The sequence below is a fragment of the Centruroides vittatus genome, unplaced genomic scaffold (assembly GCF_030686945.1).
Source record: "Centruroides vittatus isolate TY-2023 unplaced genomic scaffold, ASM3068694v2 contig_2682, whole genome shotgun sequence".
In the NCBI taxonomy this organism is placed as follows: Eukaryota; Metazoa; Arthropoda; class Arachnida; order Scorpiones; family Buthidae; genus Centruroides; species Centruroides vittatus.
The window spans coordinates 421,001-438,656 of NW_027121707.1; the positions used below are offsets into that span (position 1 = coordinate 421,001).

Here is a 17,656-nt window from a genome sequence, read left to right on the forward strand (position 1 = left end):
ACGAAAATGTAAAAATATATTAAAAAATTTATAATTAATAAGTCTAAGATTAATTTACTTAATATTTCGTATAATTTTAAATCTCACAAATTAAACAGTAAAAACAAATCAGTCCACTAACTACTGAAGTTAATGAAAATTGGCATTACACGCTTACTAGGATATGGAGGATGTCCGGCTGTAAGAGGATGAGGAGGAGTGATTTGGGACTGAGATTGAAGATCCTGTTGGTGTCTTTCTCGGCGACATAAACAGATGGCAATTCCAACAACACACATACAGCAAACGATGAAGATACTGACCACAATTGCCACAAAAACACTCACACCAAGACCCATAATATGATTAACTGCGCTGTCATCTAGAAGTAATAAATTATATAAGTATTTTTAATTTATTAAAAACATTTAAACACTGAAACAATTCAATGATATATTTTACTTAAATGCTTTTTAAATTATGTATTCGAAATGTATTAAATTATACTTGGAATAGGGCAACTTTTTACAGTTTGTTTGAAATTTTAATTGGATATGATCTTATTTCTTAATATATAACACATCACTCGATAAGTCTCCGGTCTAACTAAGAAAAACAATTTTTTTTTTTAGAAATTCAACTTTATTCATCAACATACTCTCCTTTAAGGTGTAACATAGCTCCTTTAACTTTTCAATGCCTTTTTTGTAGAACAATTTGTCTTTGCTCTCAAAATAGGCCTCAGTTTCAGCAATCACTTCTTCATTTGAGCCAAATTTCTTTCCCCGGAGCATCTTTTTGATGTCTGCAAAAAGTTGCTGGGGGCCAGACTGGGAGAGTACGGTGGGTGAGGAAGCAATTTGAAGCGTAATTCATTCAATTTAACCATCATTTTCATTGACTTGTGACACGGGGCATTGTCTTGATGGAACAGCACTTTTTTCTTTTGCATGTGGGGGCATTTTTGTCTTGATTCCTACACTCAATCAATCCAATAGTACTATGTAACATTCGCTATTGATAGTTTTACCTTTCTCAAGATAGTCGATGAAACAAAATACCATGCGCATCCCAAAATATGGATGCCATAACCTTGCCAGCTGACTTTTGAGTTTTTGGTCGCTTTGGACGACTTTCACCGGCTGCTGTCCACACTCAGCTGACAATCTTTTTGATTCAGGTGTGTAGTAATAGATCCACGTTTCATTCACTGTCACATACCGATGCAAGAAATCCTTTTTATCTCACTTGAACAGCTCTAAACAGTGCTCTGAATTGTTGATTCGTTGTTGTTTTTGGTCCGGTGTGAGCAAATGTGTAACCACTTTGAAAGCAAGTTATGCATGCTCAAATTTTCATGTAAAATTGTAAACACTGTAAGTGCTCCACCACTATAGTAATTGTAAATGAAATAATAATTGTAATTTATGTAAATACATTCTGTTCTTAAATGATATCGTATCTGGTTTTCTGTTTGATTGTGACGCGATTGTATTGCTCTAAATTCCGTATCACCTTTTGGGGTTACAACAGTTGTGAATGTGGATTGGTCGAGAGAGGGTCACATGCCTATTAATAGTTTCTGGATGGCAGGGCTATAAAAACATGTGTCACATGTGTTAGGGAGCTTTTCTTTTTCCTTTCTTGGATGCTAGAGACAGGATTGAACTTGCAAGCTCCCATCAGAATGAAACTAGGGGAGAGTACTCTGGGCAAGAATAGAACAGGACAAGAGAAGAAGGAACTGCTGTGTGCGCGAAGACAATCAAAACCCTGTGGCTGTCAGCCATATTGTGTTTTTTTTTTTGTTTTTGTTTCTTTTATAGTTTGTAAGTTATAAATACATACATACATATATATATATGTATTTTTTTTTTTCCTTTCTTCTTCCTTCATTTGTACTTTCTTATTTCCGTTCCTTTGTCTCAGCAATTCATATGCAAGTGTCCGAATTTTGAATCTACAGAAAATTTTCCATGACGTCATAGTTGTCGTCTTGTTGTCACTTACTAACGACTAACTGTCAACTTTCTATGTGAGAATGTATTCTCTATTTAGTTCCCAAAAGCAGTTCTCATCACCTTCGCCCTAAAGTGCATTAAACAAGATAACAATACTTCGAAAATTCGGGGAGTTGTCGCTCGGATAGCCGTGTGTGCAGACGTACTTTTAAGAGTGCTACCTCCTGGATTTGGTGCCGAGTCCCGCGGACTAACACGCCGAACCCGTTAGTGCCGTTACCGAAATCATCGGAGGTATAGGACTAAGACTTTTGTCGAGACGAAAACGTCGACCGCCGTTAGTACCCGAATCTCCGAACATCTTTCACAAGGTATTTATCACCACATGAACTCGTTTGTAAGCTCTCTCTCTCGAAGTCGCGTCACGAGACCCTTGATAACGTACATGAATCCTGTTCCAATTAAATATACGTTATGTTTTGTTAAAATGGCCTCTGTTATCTCTTGTCCTCCATCCCGAATCCAATCGCCCGAAAAACGCGACCGCTCGCGCAACCGATTGTAGAATCGCCGCGGTTTCCGTGTCAGCCGAGACACGGTGGTGTCAGACCTGACGTGACACCAAAGAGGTGCCGACCCCCCCAGTCACACACATATCAACCGTTATTGCCAGAGGGGGAGGATTACCCCTTCTAAGAACCAAGGGATAAACAAAGAAGAGGGTATTAGGACTTCCACGAATTTGGGAAGGAGAACAAAAGTAAAGAAGAAGCCTTGAGGACTAAGTGGTAAAAGAACGAACACTTTTTGGCTAGACCTCGAGAGGAACAGAGGTGCAAGGCAGCATTCAAGACTCGAAAGAGAAAGAAAGAAAGGAGGCTGCAGGAGGCCAGAGAAAAATAGGCACGAGGGCCAGAGAGTGCCAGGAGAATAGGAGAACATCGAGGACGAACAGCCAAATAAGGAGGAGGAGGAAAGGCCACCATTGTGGAAGGGTACTTCCCCGAGTGTATCGATCGATTGTGAACCCGGGTACTTTCTGACTATTTCTATATACTTTCTATCTTTCCTAAGTCTATCCGTTTCCCTATTACATTAATTTTAAGGTAGTTATAAGTTTAGTTTTAAGTTGGTTGTATAGGTTTTATGTTATGCGCGTGTGTATTATTGCTTGTACGCGAATAAGTGGCGACCCCTTCCCCAGTGAGGATACTCAAGTTGGGATCAATTGTAAATAATAAAGAAAAGAACCATGTTACGAGAAAAATAAAAACTTATATATACAATTAAATATTCCTTTATGTTCCTATTTATAACGTTTGTTCGCATACGTACAAATCTCTCGATATGAACAACCACAACCTATCGACCTGGATTTAGTCAGAACCAGCAAGTAATTTAAATAAACTTATACTTAAGAACTCATCTGGATGATTATTTTTCTAACTTGACACCGTATACCTTGTTCGTTAAGTAAGTTCGACCATTTGCTTGTGAACAAAGAACATCAATTTCTTAAAGTAATTGTATTAAGAGGATGCGACAACCAAGTATACCACCCTGTAAATATTTGTATATATTTTAGAATAAGTGCATTTTAGTAATATTGTTATTCCAATCAATACCTTACATTTAGTGGATAATCTCAAGGCATTGTATAGTTTGTAAGAATATTGGTTAAGTTCCACTAGCTGTTTGTCAATTATTTCTTTGCTCTATCATTAAATTAATTCTTGCCAACAACACGTGTTCTTTATTTGTGAAGTCCTCAGTCGAGTTACCCCGCAACCAGACTGGCTACATTTTGGTATAGTTTTAGTCAGTACAACACACTACTTCTGACATCTTAATGTGTCAGCTATCTCATGCTACTTCACTTTACAGTCTTTCAAAACTATTTTGTGGACGTTTTTTATGTTTTCTGGAACAATTGCCGATTTTGGGTGACCAAAACGTTCAGCATCATCGATGTTTGTACGACCGTGTTTAAATTCGGCATACCAGTCAATAATAGTTGATTTCCCTGGTACAGAGTCTCCATAACGCTTATCAAGCCACTGTTTGGCTTCAACAGTATTTTTCCCCATCAAATAACAATGTTTAATCAACACACCAAATTCTTTTCATTGTTTTGAAAATTACAAAACTGGGCTAACTAAAACACCACTGTAACCTGTAAACTAATTGTCAGAATGTCATGAAATTTTGACAGGTATCATTTGAAGGCTGGTACTATCCAGAAATCATATGGGTCTGTCAACAGTGTTGCCATATATACGTCAGACCGGAGACTTATTGAGTGATGTGTTAGATTCAAGTAATTAACATCAGAGATTACTGCTATATTTAATTGAAATTTCATGTGTATCTGCTACATTCTAATCGTGTCTTATAAAGAGTAATACTGGCTTTATTCCAATCTAAAATTTCCTACCATGATATAAATAGTCTAACAACAATAAGGATCAAGTTCTAAATTGGTTTCTCAAAAGTTTTACTGGTGCTGACTGTACTGTAAAATGTAAAAAAATCTAGAAAAATATCAATAGAAAGAATTTGTTATGGTGAGTTCAGAAAGTATAAGGAATTTAAATTAATTTCTATAGCTTAAAATCTTAGAGTTAATTGATAAATTTACAATGCTGACTTCATGAAGAAATGTATGTAATTTATTGTGTGCATTTTATCAGATTATAAATGCACACGTGTAGATTCTGACAGATTGAAAAAATTCATATCTCAAAACTTACTTATGAGAAATTGAAACTTACCGACACACAATGCACGACTAGTCTCGTCACTGTTATCCCCACAATGATTGATTCCATCACACGACAGATCATTGGATATGCAATGATCGTTGAGGCAGAAAAAACCTTTACACGCTACAGCTAAATACATAAAACAATCAGAAAATTCTTAAAATTATTTTCAAATAATTAATTTTTCAATTTTGAATAAATAGAAAATGACATAAATTTGATATTATATATATAAAACTTAAAATTATTCCCATACAAATATCTGAATTAAATCACTCGCAAACACCTTCCATACTTATTCCAGCAGATACCATACATTTATTGGAAAAACAAATGTTATCAGTCACTTTCAGAAACCTGCTTCAGGTTATTATACATTTACATAATTCGAATGCGATTAATTAAAAAACTCTAAACAGAACCTTCTACATGAAATGTGACAATATTCAAATTAAAGCATGTAAAAAAGCTATCAGTAATGACTAAATGTAGAATAATAAAAATTAGCGAGGTTGAGGCCGAAGTTTTAAACACAAAAACGTGTACGTCGGACGTTCGGCGCCGCTTTCCCGTAAGCCTAGAAGTTTGACAATGGCATTTGGAATGTCAGTGGAATCGTGCTCGACATTCCAAACGTCATTGTCAAACTTCTAGGCTTACGGGAAAGGGGGGCCGAACGTCCGACGTACACGTTTTCGCATTTAAAACTTCGGCCTCGACCTTGCTATTATAACTGTGTACATAACTTTCAATAATACAACTGTAGGTAGGCTACAAAAATTTTCGCATACAGTCAGAAGTAACATATTGCTTGTGATAGGTAAACGTTTTCTTCATTATTAACGCAACCACACTTGAGTATGGCTTAAAAATTTAAATGGCTTCTGTTAGCTTTTGTGTATCGAAGGTGATGTGTAGAAGCTTGGCATTCTCCAAACACAGGAACATTCCAGGCTCATTTGCAAATTGGGTCATAGCAGTGTTATAATTCTTTTTGGGATGTTGTACACATTCTTCCTTAGTCTGGTTATTAATGACCTATAAACATGTATACTGAAACCCAATGCTTTGCAATGATACACCAACAACTGCCATAAATCATTGGGATATAATTTGGAAATAATAATTATAAATTACAAATAAATTTAACAGTAGAGGGAGAGGTTAGGTACCATCTCTTATTAAAATTAAATTATTTAATTAAAAATTATAATTATTAGATTAAACTGGAAGAAAAGAATAGGCCCAAAGGGGGTCTCAAACCTGTAACTCCTGCTTACCATGCAGACACGTTGCCAGTTACACAACCCAGACCTCCGGTCAATCTTCTCTTCCAGTATATTTAACCTTAAGCAATAACCATCATCGGTTACTATGGTGCCGTCAGTATAGATGTTTATATGTATATCTATGCCTTGCCAGGAATGCGATGGCCAACTAAGTGCCCTGTGTGGATATTTACTGGACAAGGATGCTGAATGCATCCCCAGTCAGCACCGTAGTAACCGACGATGGTTATAGCTTAAGGCTAAATATACTGGAAGAGGAGATCAGACTGGAGGTCCAAGTAGTGTAATTGGCAACACATCCACAGAGTAAGCGGGAGTTGCAGGTTCGAGTCCCGCTTCGGGCTGATTCTTTTCTTCCAATTTAATCTATATTATTTAATTAAAAATTATAATTATTAATGACCTATTAGTCAAGCTGATGTAGTCGAGGCATCGATCAAACCTGGTGGTATCTAGCAATGGAATTTTATATACAACAGCGGACAGTGTTGTCCATAGGATCTTTACCATTTGTTATTAATTGAAAGACTTTTGGGTTTTGTTTATACACATCATCTTTGTTTACTTCCCTAGCTATTCTAGACTATGCTTTGTGTAGCCTAGAATCGTAATCCAGAGTTAGGTACAGTATATCCAGTCATGGATTGTATGCTGCATGACTGTGCACGTATTCATTATTATGTTATACTTCAATATTGAGAATATTCCATTTAGAATTTTTCTATTAATCACATTTGAATTCATAAATATTTAACAACCCGACGAAGGTGTCCGAAAATGTTCATTTTTCCAATTAATTAACATATCTAATGGAATAATTGCAGAAATTGTGAGTTATTATATTAAGTTTATTTTCCAGCTTTTAGTAATGTTTTAATCTGAATTAAATATTTCTATTATTAAAACAGTCCTCCAATTACATAGTAGATTAACATTAAAAACTGAGTAAGAGTCCATCCAGCATTGCAATTTATAGACAATATCCACCAGTTGACATCAAATGACCGTGTGCATAGTACACGATTTTGGAATTTGGGGAAAAATTTCACTCCAAAATTTAGCTGGTAGAACAAAATTTACCACATCTGTCCCCTCAATTTGAATAATATAAATTTTCTAACCAATTTTTGACATAAAAAGAGATGCAAAATGTTCTTACAATTCTTCAGCATCATGGTGTGGTGCTCGTTTTCCCTGATATACATTACTTGTTAAACTCTTCTAGCAATGAAACAGCAATCCCAGCTCAACATTTGAAGAATTTTAATACTTGAAAGGTTACAAAGAGGTTCTCTGACTATTGTAAATCTTAGGAAAATAATTTTGTTTTGAGGAGATAAACTCTTTTGCTACGAAACCAGGACGGTGTTGCAAATCAATTGGATGTCTCCAAATGGAAGACCTCGCTATTGCAGTAGTGGACCAAAGAATGGAAAATTCTCTTATCAGCAGTAGCGCATGTGCAACATCATAGCAATTATACATATGAAACATGTCAATGTGGAAAGCTCTGCAAAAAAAGCTTGCACTTTTATCTATAGAAGAAAATCTTTAATTCCACATTCCACTTCTATAGTCACATCTGTAATTGATATAAAATTTTTGCACTTTATTCCTTAACTCCCAAAATTCATTAGAAAACACATTAAGTATATTAGTAGTGTCAAATTTTGCTCTGGCAGTGGAATTTTGAAGTAAAAACTTTTCCCAAATATCAGAACTGTATACTCAGGACAGCATGTATATTGTGGTGAGTATGGTATCGATAAAGATTGGACTCACAGTCGGTAAGGAAATCACAAGGGTCGTACAAAGAATTATCACTCGAATACAGGTTTCAGGAAGGAAATATTAAACTTTATATATATATATATATACGACAAAAAAATACAACAATCAAAACACTAATACACTAATTGCTAAAATAAAGAACCGCTTATCCTAATAGTAATATTTACAGTATATAACAATGAAGAGTACATGCTGAGAGGACCAACACATTCATTAAATATTGTTCAATCTGAACAAGAAATTTTACAACAGGAACAGGCGTACTACACACTTGTATGGGTTATTCCTTTTATCTTCTATCTCTCAGCAACAGTTATTACACTCTGGGTGGAATATCCGTGTGGATGCAAACGGATTTGTCCAAAACCCGAGCCCAGCTACTTTCAACCCTTCCTTCGTTTACCTCCTTTGTCGGAGCTTCCTCACTTTAGTATCCTTCCGCTAGCGTGCTCCCCACTATGTCCACGGTGAAGTCCCAAGAAAAAAAAAAGGTTCATGTTATACACTCCCTTTTATAACCCCCGCCATCCGGGGCTTTTAGCCAGTCACGTGATGTCGTCACAACCAACCCCAGACCAACGAGTGGTTGCCGAAGACGGAGGTACGCGACAAACAGAATGTTTTACAAAAAAAATATCGCAACAATGTAAGGATCCAATGCAGGGCCGATCCCGATACACACACAAAATAAAAGTAAAAAAAATATACATATAACAAATTAGTGACAGAGCACTACAATATAAAATTTGGTTGAGATTTGCTCAACAGTTTTTCCTACAGAAAGAAAAACAACTATTCTTTAATTATGATAACCATGTCTATTGCCCCGAGGTAAAAGACTCTGTCGAATTACTTATCGAACATTTTCAAATATTTTTAGAACACGTCACTGTTCTTTTTCTTGCATTCCATCTTGGAACACATTACTGCTGTTGTTGTTTGCTTTTAGTACATTTTTCCTCTTTTGTATTTTATCTGTTAAGAGTAATTGTATTTTATTTGTTAATGTGAAGGAGAAGATCTATTGTCTCATGATATTTCCTATTGTAAAATATAATAAGTAAATAAATTATCCTTCAAAATGAAATCTATCAAACACAATACGGATGGAAAATGGAAGGAGCTTCTTCATTTCTAAATCACTACTTGAATAGCAGCCGCAGATGATTTGATCAATGCTTATGCAATATCAAAATATCACATTCCAAAATAATTATTCATAACTTTCATTGGAGCACTGTAAAAAGCTATGGAAACAATTGAGATACTTTTATTCTTACAAGATCAGCCACAACTAGCAGTTACCTGGTGCCGACATGGAACCAACTGACCTTTGCATTGACCTTTGTTGCAACTACAGTATTGAATGTATCATGGCCATGGAAGATCTTGAAAAATGACACATTTTCACCTCAGTAAAATAGTAAATATCTGTAATTATTACATTTGGATCACAATGTTTTTTCCAGCAGATTTCACTACACTCATCTAATGTTAGTTTGATATCACAGCAATCTTTATCCTTGAAATATTGTTTTTCAAAGTCCCAATTGACCTGTGATATGCTCTCTCGTGGTCCAGAGATACCAAAATATTCTCATCACTTATCCCCAACTGCAATCTTATTCCCTGGATCTTAATCCATCCTTGCAAATTTGGCAGCCTTGAAAGACAGAACCACACTGCACCTGAGAAGTTTCACAGAGGATCAATTACAGATGGCTAATGTTTGTCATCGTTAGATTTTACATCTTTAGAACAATAACCATATTGAGCAGTATCACTTGCATTATTACGCTTATAACATGACTATATCATATGGATAAAATGTTTATTGCTTTTAGCACCAAAAGTGCCATAGTGGTGAATTTTAGTACTAACTTTTTTACAGAAATACATAAACAAATGAAAGATTGCCTTAAATAATCAGCGTTAAAAATAATCTGCTATTTAACAATTAAATGCTAATTTGTTACTACAGGTAGATATTAGGCACCATCTCTTATCTAAATTAATAATTATAATTTTAATAATTTATTAAATAATTTTAGAATGATCTGGAAGAAAAGAATTGGCCCTGGGCAGGACTTGAACCTGCAACCTCCTCTTGCCATGTAGGGTAATTGCCAGTTGTGCCATCCGAACCCCGAGCAAGCCTTTGCTTCCAGATGTATTTAAATTTAGACATAACCTTACACAGTTAATCATGGTGCCAGCTGGGGATGACTCCTACGTCCATGGATTTATAGACCAATTAAGGCAATCATTTGATTAAGTGTTAAATAGAGGCACTTGTAATTTTGAACAATTGGTACATTACTAAATCAAAACAATGATATACAAATAAACAAGATAAGTATATAAGTACAAAAGTATATATAAATAAATGAGAAGATATTCAAATTTAAGTTAAGAACAATGCTTTTTATATTCATTACACTTGTTTTGTATGAATTGTAAGCCAAAGTTCTCTCGAATGAGGACAAAAATGTTTCTCATTCAATTAAAAATTTGGCTTCCTGAAATAAGCATTTTAGTATCAATAAATAAGTACAGAATTATATCACAAGCTTCCGGCAGAATTAATTATAATATACACCATTCTAATTAGAAAAGAAGTTTCTCGCATTAGAACAAATAAAGTTTTACTTTTAAAGCAATATCATTATTTTGTATTTTGTTGACTGTACATTCATATGATAGAGTTAAATGAAGCATTTTCAATTATATTTTAAAATGTTGGCTCCCTGAACTGAGCAGTTCTCATTTTGTTTGTTTATGTATTGGCAGAGCATCAAGTTTCATCACTTTCTACAATATCTCAAACACACGTTAAAAAGATAAGAATAAAACTTACGAGGTTCTTTGTAGGCAGTGATTATCAATTTAAACCCATTGCCAGGATAGGTCCAATTGTCAGTCACGTATCGTAATGTTACAAAATTACCATGTGTAAAGATGATTCCTACATCAGACCTTGTACTGCGACACGAAAGGTCAACCTGTAACAAATTAACTAGTTATAATTCAACTGCCATAAAGAATTTATATTAAACATTTTTAATATTTTCTTTATTCATCATTAAATTTTATTAACTTCAATTATAGAAACAACTATTAATAAATTAATTTCAATTATTGCATTTAATTTTGTTTAATGTCATTCATTTCAAATAAATTAGTTGTATAATAAATTTTTATTAAACTTTGATTGCTTAATTAAAGGAATGAAATATTACTACTAATCACTCATTTAAAAATGTCTGTTAAGTAATAAAATTATTACTTTAGAGATTCTAATTATACGCATAGTCGTGACGTAAGTTCTGTTCCTCCAAATAAATGTAATAAATTCCTAAAATTAATTTGTATATAGTTGTAAGGAATGTTAAAACAAACCTTTAGGGTTGTGGTGTTATCACACCATATAGATTTTTTTTCTTTTGTTTGTTTATACACATCCCCATCCTTCTTCTCTTACTACCTTGTAGCAGTTATGGTATATAATTGGCCACCATAACAATGGCAACATGGGAGTTTGTTGAATCATGTATGAGAGGAAATTAAAAGGGAAGACAAAGAGAGAACACTATTTTTCTTCCTTTGTATGGACTGCTTCTACATAGATATAGAATCTGAAGATTGAAAGATTAAATAATACAAATAAAGTGCTAGAAGACAGGTAATTGCGAAGTATGACCAAAAGGACAGTTTTAGTAGAGTGAACTTAAATCCGTGTCTGTCGGAAATATATGTCAGGTTGTGTATGACCGGTGATATGTGGCTGTACGCCATATAAATTTTGTAATTACATACGCGTATTTTTATATTCTTATTTTTCCTTCTATTTCTATATCTCCTGCATATCTTCTCCTCTTTGTTCTATTGGTTGTCTTTCCAAGAATTTTCTTACTCGAAATATCTTTCCTTATATGGTCAAAGTGAAACAATAGGGATCGATAGCCCGAGAGCAATTGTGAGGGAGAGAGGTCACGTTTTGGTTTGAACCTCGGAGAAGGAAGACGCGAATTTAGCTATTCCAGCACGCCTTAGCTCCGTGCAGATTGGACTAGAGGTATACGACCGAAGAAGAAAGTGTTGATGATTTATCAAACAATAAGTTGAAGAGAGAAAGTGAAAATGTAAGAGTTCGAACCCAGTGATTTATTTTGAGATGAAACGAGGAGAGAGACCCGGATACATCGAATTAACAGGATTGATACACGTGCTTGCGACCATCCCTCCCTTTTTTTTGGGCACAGAAAACTTTGGGTACCCATTCTCCTATTCTTGTTACCTGTCATATTTTCTATCTTTCCTCTTAGTTGTAGATTTAGTTTTAGAAATTAGTTTTAGTTCAATTTTTAGCTGTAAGTGGTGTATTTCGAGATTGGGTTGTTTGTTTCATCATCATACTTTTGTTGCGTTTCGTGATCCGGTTACGAATTTGTGGACTGTAGAGATAAAAGAAAAGTGTCTCTAGTGTTGAGCGGTGGAATCGAGACTGCCTGGCATCTAATTCAAGCATCTGTACATCATCGCGATAGAAAAAATAAATGTTTTCTTTGTTTGAGTACTCTTTGCGGTTGTTAATCAAGCATCATAATCTCACAGATATTAGTGCAAACATGAAAAATTAAAAGGTGAACTGTAATTTGGAAGAATTATTGTATAATTTCTTTTTCTTCTCTCTCTCTCTCTCTCTTTGTTTTTTTTTTTTGTATAATTGAAAGTGTTGTTACATGTATATACACTTGTGCCTATAGGATTATGTTCAATCATTGTTACTTAATCAACTAATCACTTGGTTCCCCCATTTTTCTTTGGGGAACTACAGGGTCAATAAAAATTTCATTGTAATTTTATCAGTCTGACTTTCAACATGTAATTCAACATAAATTAATTTGAAATTTTGAAAAGAGCAGATTCCATATTATCAAGCAAAATCTTAAATCTTTGGTCTTACCACAAAAACACTGGCTAACAACTTGTAGCAGCTTTACAAGAAATAAGGAGGACAAAAACAAAATGATTATTAGAACAAGCTTCCATGTAAACACAAATTGTTATAGACCCAGTAACCATACTACAAATACCCACCACAGATGGTCTAGAAAACACACAAAATATACTGACAGACCTTAACCCACAATTACATGCAGTTTTTTCACATGATCACCTGTTTAAGAAGGAGATTTTCCATTGACTTTTCATGTGTAAGTATGCTGCACTTAATTGCAGTTTGCCGAATTGGACAGTTCTTAAATATTCTGCAATGTCTCCTCTCTGTACATGCCAAATTTCAATGTCATACAGTGCTTAGTTTATGAAATATTGTTTTGTTTACGGAGCATGTCCTTGGCCAGGCTCTCATAGGGATCCCTTCAAACTTTGCAACAGCCTGGACTAATGTGAAACGAGTTCAGCTGAAAATAAATGACAGCAAGGCTGAGATGTTCTCAGAAAGACCAGAAAACAATTTTATTGAATTTTTGGGCATGAATAAAGCCACAAGAACATTTAAATTCTTAAAGGTTATAGTGTCCCAGACTATCTTAAAGAGACAACAATTCAAGACTGTAGCAACTTGCAGATCATACGCATCATTATGTCATGCATAGCTGATAAATATCTATGATATCATGCCTACCTTTTGTAGCAATCATGAGATACCTCCATAAAATCAGGTTAACAAAAATGACATTAAAGTGGAAAAGCACTGCCTTATACATACTGGTAGGATCATGTAGCAATAAAGAAAAATTGTATGTGATTGCAATACATAAGGTGGTGATTTTCCACAGTAGTTTTTGAAAGCCTGTGATAAGGAGGAAAAATTTTTTGACCAAAACTTTTACATGGATAGCATGAAGCATGAGTTAAGTCAATTTGTGCCTTGTGTGGGAGTTACAGGACGAGAGCACTTGATGCATCCCCAGTCAGCACCCTAGTAACCAACAATGGTTATATTGCAGTTAAAAACACTTGGAAGAGGATATTGAACTGGAGGTCTGGTAGTTTAATTGGCAACACAGTGGGAGTTGCAGATTTGAGTCCCACTCCGGAACAATTCTTTTCTTCCAGGATATTTTAAAATTATTTAATTAAGTTATAATTATTAAATCTAGTACAAGGTGGTACTTAACACCTCCCTCTAGGACAAATTAATTAGTAATTAAAATTATAATCGTCGGAAAATATCCCAATCTTATACGGCAGTCGGTGTGGCATTATGCATGGGATTTTCCTCGTTTGAACAAATTTGTAATTATCGTCACTTTGATTAGTCAAGTTGCAATCATGTTGCAGAAAAATCTAGTCTATCATATTTTTCACTTATTGTCGCACTCAAGCAATGATGAGAGTGAAATCACATGTTAGATCATGTTATCACCACTTGAGAGAAACTATGCAGGTTTATATAGAATAAATCCAAAGAGTTTAATGTCATGAATCTTCCTCTATCCTTCCCAATTAGTTTCTTTTTTGTATCCGGGAAGAATTAGACTCGACCGAAGGACGAGTCTCAATGTTAACCCAACACTGCATCTCAGTCTCTAACCACAGGATGTTTAAACGAACCTTGGAACTTTTGCTTGTATTTTGATGAGTCTTGTTTTCTTTCTTGTCTGTTAAGAATTTCTATTAGAGGTGTTTTGTAGTATTTTTATTAAATGAAATATTTTATGGCATTTCGAGTTTGCCATTATTTTGTCATATTTACAAACACCAAAGCCAAAGTTCATCCTTCCAGTCCAACATGTAAACTCGGGTCCTCTGAGACTTACATCTATTATTTTTTTATCTTTACATTGTGTTTATTTAACAGAATTCCTATCCTGATTGGAAAGCTTTTAAATATAATTTAGTGAAGATTTGGACCTCGTTTGAAACCTCACATCTGTAAATCCAAGGAAGATTAAATTAACATGACTTTCTTCTATTAGAAACTTGATAAGAGTGAAATTATTATTTATAAAGGCAAAAACGGTCCGAAAAATCTCGGGAGTACACTTCCAATCTAGATCAATAATGTAATGTAATCAAAAAGTAGGAAAAAGAAAAGCGTTAGGACTATCGAAAACCCTAAACTGAAGTTGTTGCATGATCACTTTGGCTAAAAAGCTGAAAAAGGGTCCTTTGGGCAATATCTATATTATAGAAGAATATGGCTACTTGTTGAGAGGATTGACAACTCCTTTATATCTTATATTTTGGACTACCAGGAGTGCACTGTGTTATGATGTAAAGGCATTTTGCCCAATAAGATTGTGCTATGTAAAAGATGATTAATTTCAACGTCTTATAAACCTTTCCATTTTGTCAGGTTCTGCTGTCAGTAAGATGTATCGAGTTTATGCTGTCAGCAAAACTTATGTTTTTTTCTTTGTTGATTTTGTGTCTGTCCTATCGGCCTACTCGATAGGACAAGCAGGCTGATAAGTTAGTATTTTTCTTAAAAGCTAACACTACGAAACTTCGAACAATTGTTGAAATTAAATGGAAGGTGCCTACTGTTCCTAAAATAAAATAAGAGAGAAAGTTTGCATTTAACATACAGTAAGTTGCTTGGTGTAAATCTTCTTAAAAGATAAGTTATTATTCTTTAAAATCATTTTATCATTTTAAAATTATTACATTATTTCACAGTGAACAAATTACTCGTTACATACTTATAATTAAATTAACTGTCATAGAAATTTATTTTTACAGTACATACCTTCTCTTAAGAAATTATTATAATTTCTTTGTCTCTGTTTTGTTTTGTGCTATTATTATCCAGTAAAGAATAAAATCTTTGACTTATTCCGAAGTCCTCGTCTTAAAGAAAAAGCCGACGGAAGAGGGGCGTATGCCCAAAATGCGTATCGGTTTGTAAGATATTCCTGAATAAAGAGTGACGTTAAAGATGCCCAGTGTCTACCTATGCACCCAGTTGTGAAGTAAAGAAGAATAAAATCTTTATTTCTGACCTTTCATTTCAAATTCTAGTTGATTCAGTCTTAAAAAATTAAATAAAAATGAACAAAAACTAATTAATAGTAATAAAAAAATTAAAAATAATAATTAATAAAAATTAAATAAAAAATAAGAAATTAAATGAACGTTTTATACTTAATAGCGAGGTTGAGGCCAAAGTTTTAAATGCGAAAACGTGTACGTCGGCCGTTCGGCGCCCCTTTCCTGTAAGCCTGGAAGTTTGACAATGACATTTGGAAAGTCAGTGGAATCGTGCTCGACATTCCAAAGGCCATTGTCAAACTTCTAAGCTTATGGGAAAGCAGCGCCGAACGTCCGACGTACACGTTTTCGCATTTAAGACTTCGGCTTCAACCTCGCTAATATAAATATAAAATTAAAATAAAATCTTTTTTATCAATAATTAAAAATATTTTTGAATAATGTACCGATCTTATTAAACTCAAGTATTAACTTAAAAGAAACAAAAAGTAAAAAAACCATAATATTCTCATAGATAATAACTTAAATAGTAAATACATTTAACTCTTTTCCATTCTGTAATCACTACGAAAGCCTTTTCTTGTGCCCAATGTGGGTTCGGCCAAATACACGTTGGAGAAACTGAATGAAGAGCGGGCCCGTTAAATTGTGTGGCCTGCTAAGCGATACTATATATCTATTAAAACTTTTGTTTCCAGTTATGTGTATACCAAAACAATTAAATAAATGAAAATTTGCATGTGTCATTGTTATAATGCGCAAGTGCGAGTACGTTCTCTTGGTATAACAATAAAATCTTATTCATTTTGTATTTGTTTTACTTTTTTAAAAGCATGTTTGCCTAAATTGTGTCCCACCGTAATGTTACGTGCGATCAAAGTGGCCCGCGAAACAATTTGGGTTGGCTAGGCCTGGCTTAGCCAAATACATCATCGTCAAAAAGAAACAAGCAGAACTCAAATCTAGATTCTTTGAATTGGTAAATCTTTATTACTTTGTCATTTGGTTAGAAATTTCATCATTTATAAGAAATTTTTCAGTACTTATGTACAATAATTTATGAACTCTATACATATATTCTTGGTTTATAATTATTATTGATAATATCTGCTAATTCATATACACAATTATCAATATCTAAACCTTGATAGTTGCATATTAAAGCCAGATTATATCAGGCTACACCAACAACTGTCGTAAATCGCTGGGTTATAATTTGGAATAAATAATTCCAAATTACAAATGAATTTGGCACTAGAGTGAGGCGTTAGGCACCATCTCGTATTAAACTTAATAAATAAATGTTTATATGTATTAGATAGGTGATATGTTTGTAATATCTAAATATTTATAAATATACAATATAATCAAAACTCAAATTCTATAGAATGAGAAACTGAACTAACTATAAATCTTTAAAACAACCTATATTGTTCAATTGGCTTAAAATAGAATCTGAAAATAATCTTGCAATTTATACTAATGTGATCAGTTATCAGGAATGGTTCATTTAAACAGAACATGTGCAAGAGGCCTTGTCATCTTTCTTTTTTATCATTTGGTACAACTTTTATTGACATTGTAATTTCATTTGTGCAAGAGCAAATAAGACAAGAATTATATGTAAATTGTTACAAACTTATCCCACTCGGTAAAGGGGATATAAACTCGACAATACCACACTCAAGATTCACTATCTCTCCCTCACAGGTTATCAGTCAGGTATTGAGTTCTCGCCTCCAAGCATTTTGGTCCGTACAATACAGGTATACCTCGTCTTACGTCGGTAATTGGTTCCAGGAGAGGTGACGTAAGTCGAATTTACTAAACGCCAATAATGGAGGAAATGCCAATAATGAGCACTTAAAGACCGCTAATTAAGACGACAACACAGAAACACAGATGTCTTCGT

The 17,656-nt window shown here is 34.1% G+C and overlaps 1 protein-coding gene across 2 annotated transcripts in view; it reads right to left on the bottom strand.

The window, feature by feature from the left end:
- The window catches only part of LOC136971698 (uncharacterized), a 47,399-nt gene that overhangs the window by 6,826 nt on the left and 22,917 nt on the right, over positions 1–17,656 (bottom strand). For both annotated transcript variants that reach the window (XM_067266176.1, XM_067266175.1), the window contains exons 3-5: positions 10,640–10,784; positions 4,712–4,831; positions 158–361 (exon numbers count right to left, since the gene is read on the bottom strand). In XM_067266176.1, the coding sequence (XP_067122277.1) occupies positions 158–361; positions 4,712–4,831; positions 10,640–10,784 (469 nt within the window). The remainder of the gene's footprint in view (positions 1–157; positions 362–4,711; positions 4,832–10,639; positions 10,785–17,656) is intronic.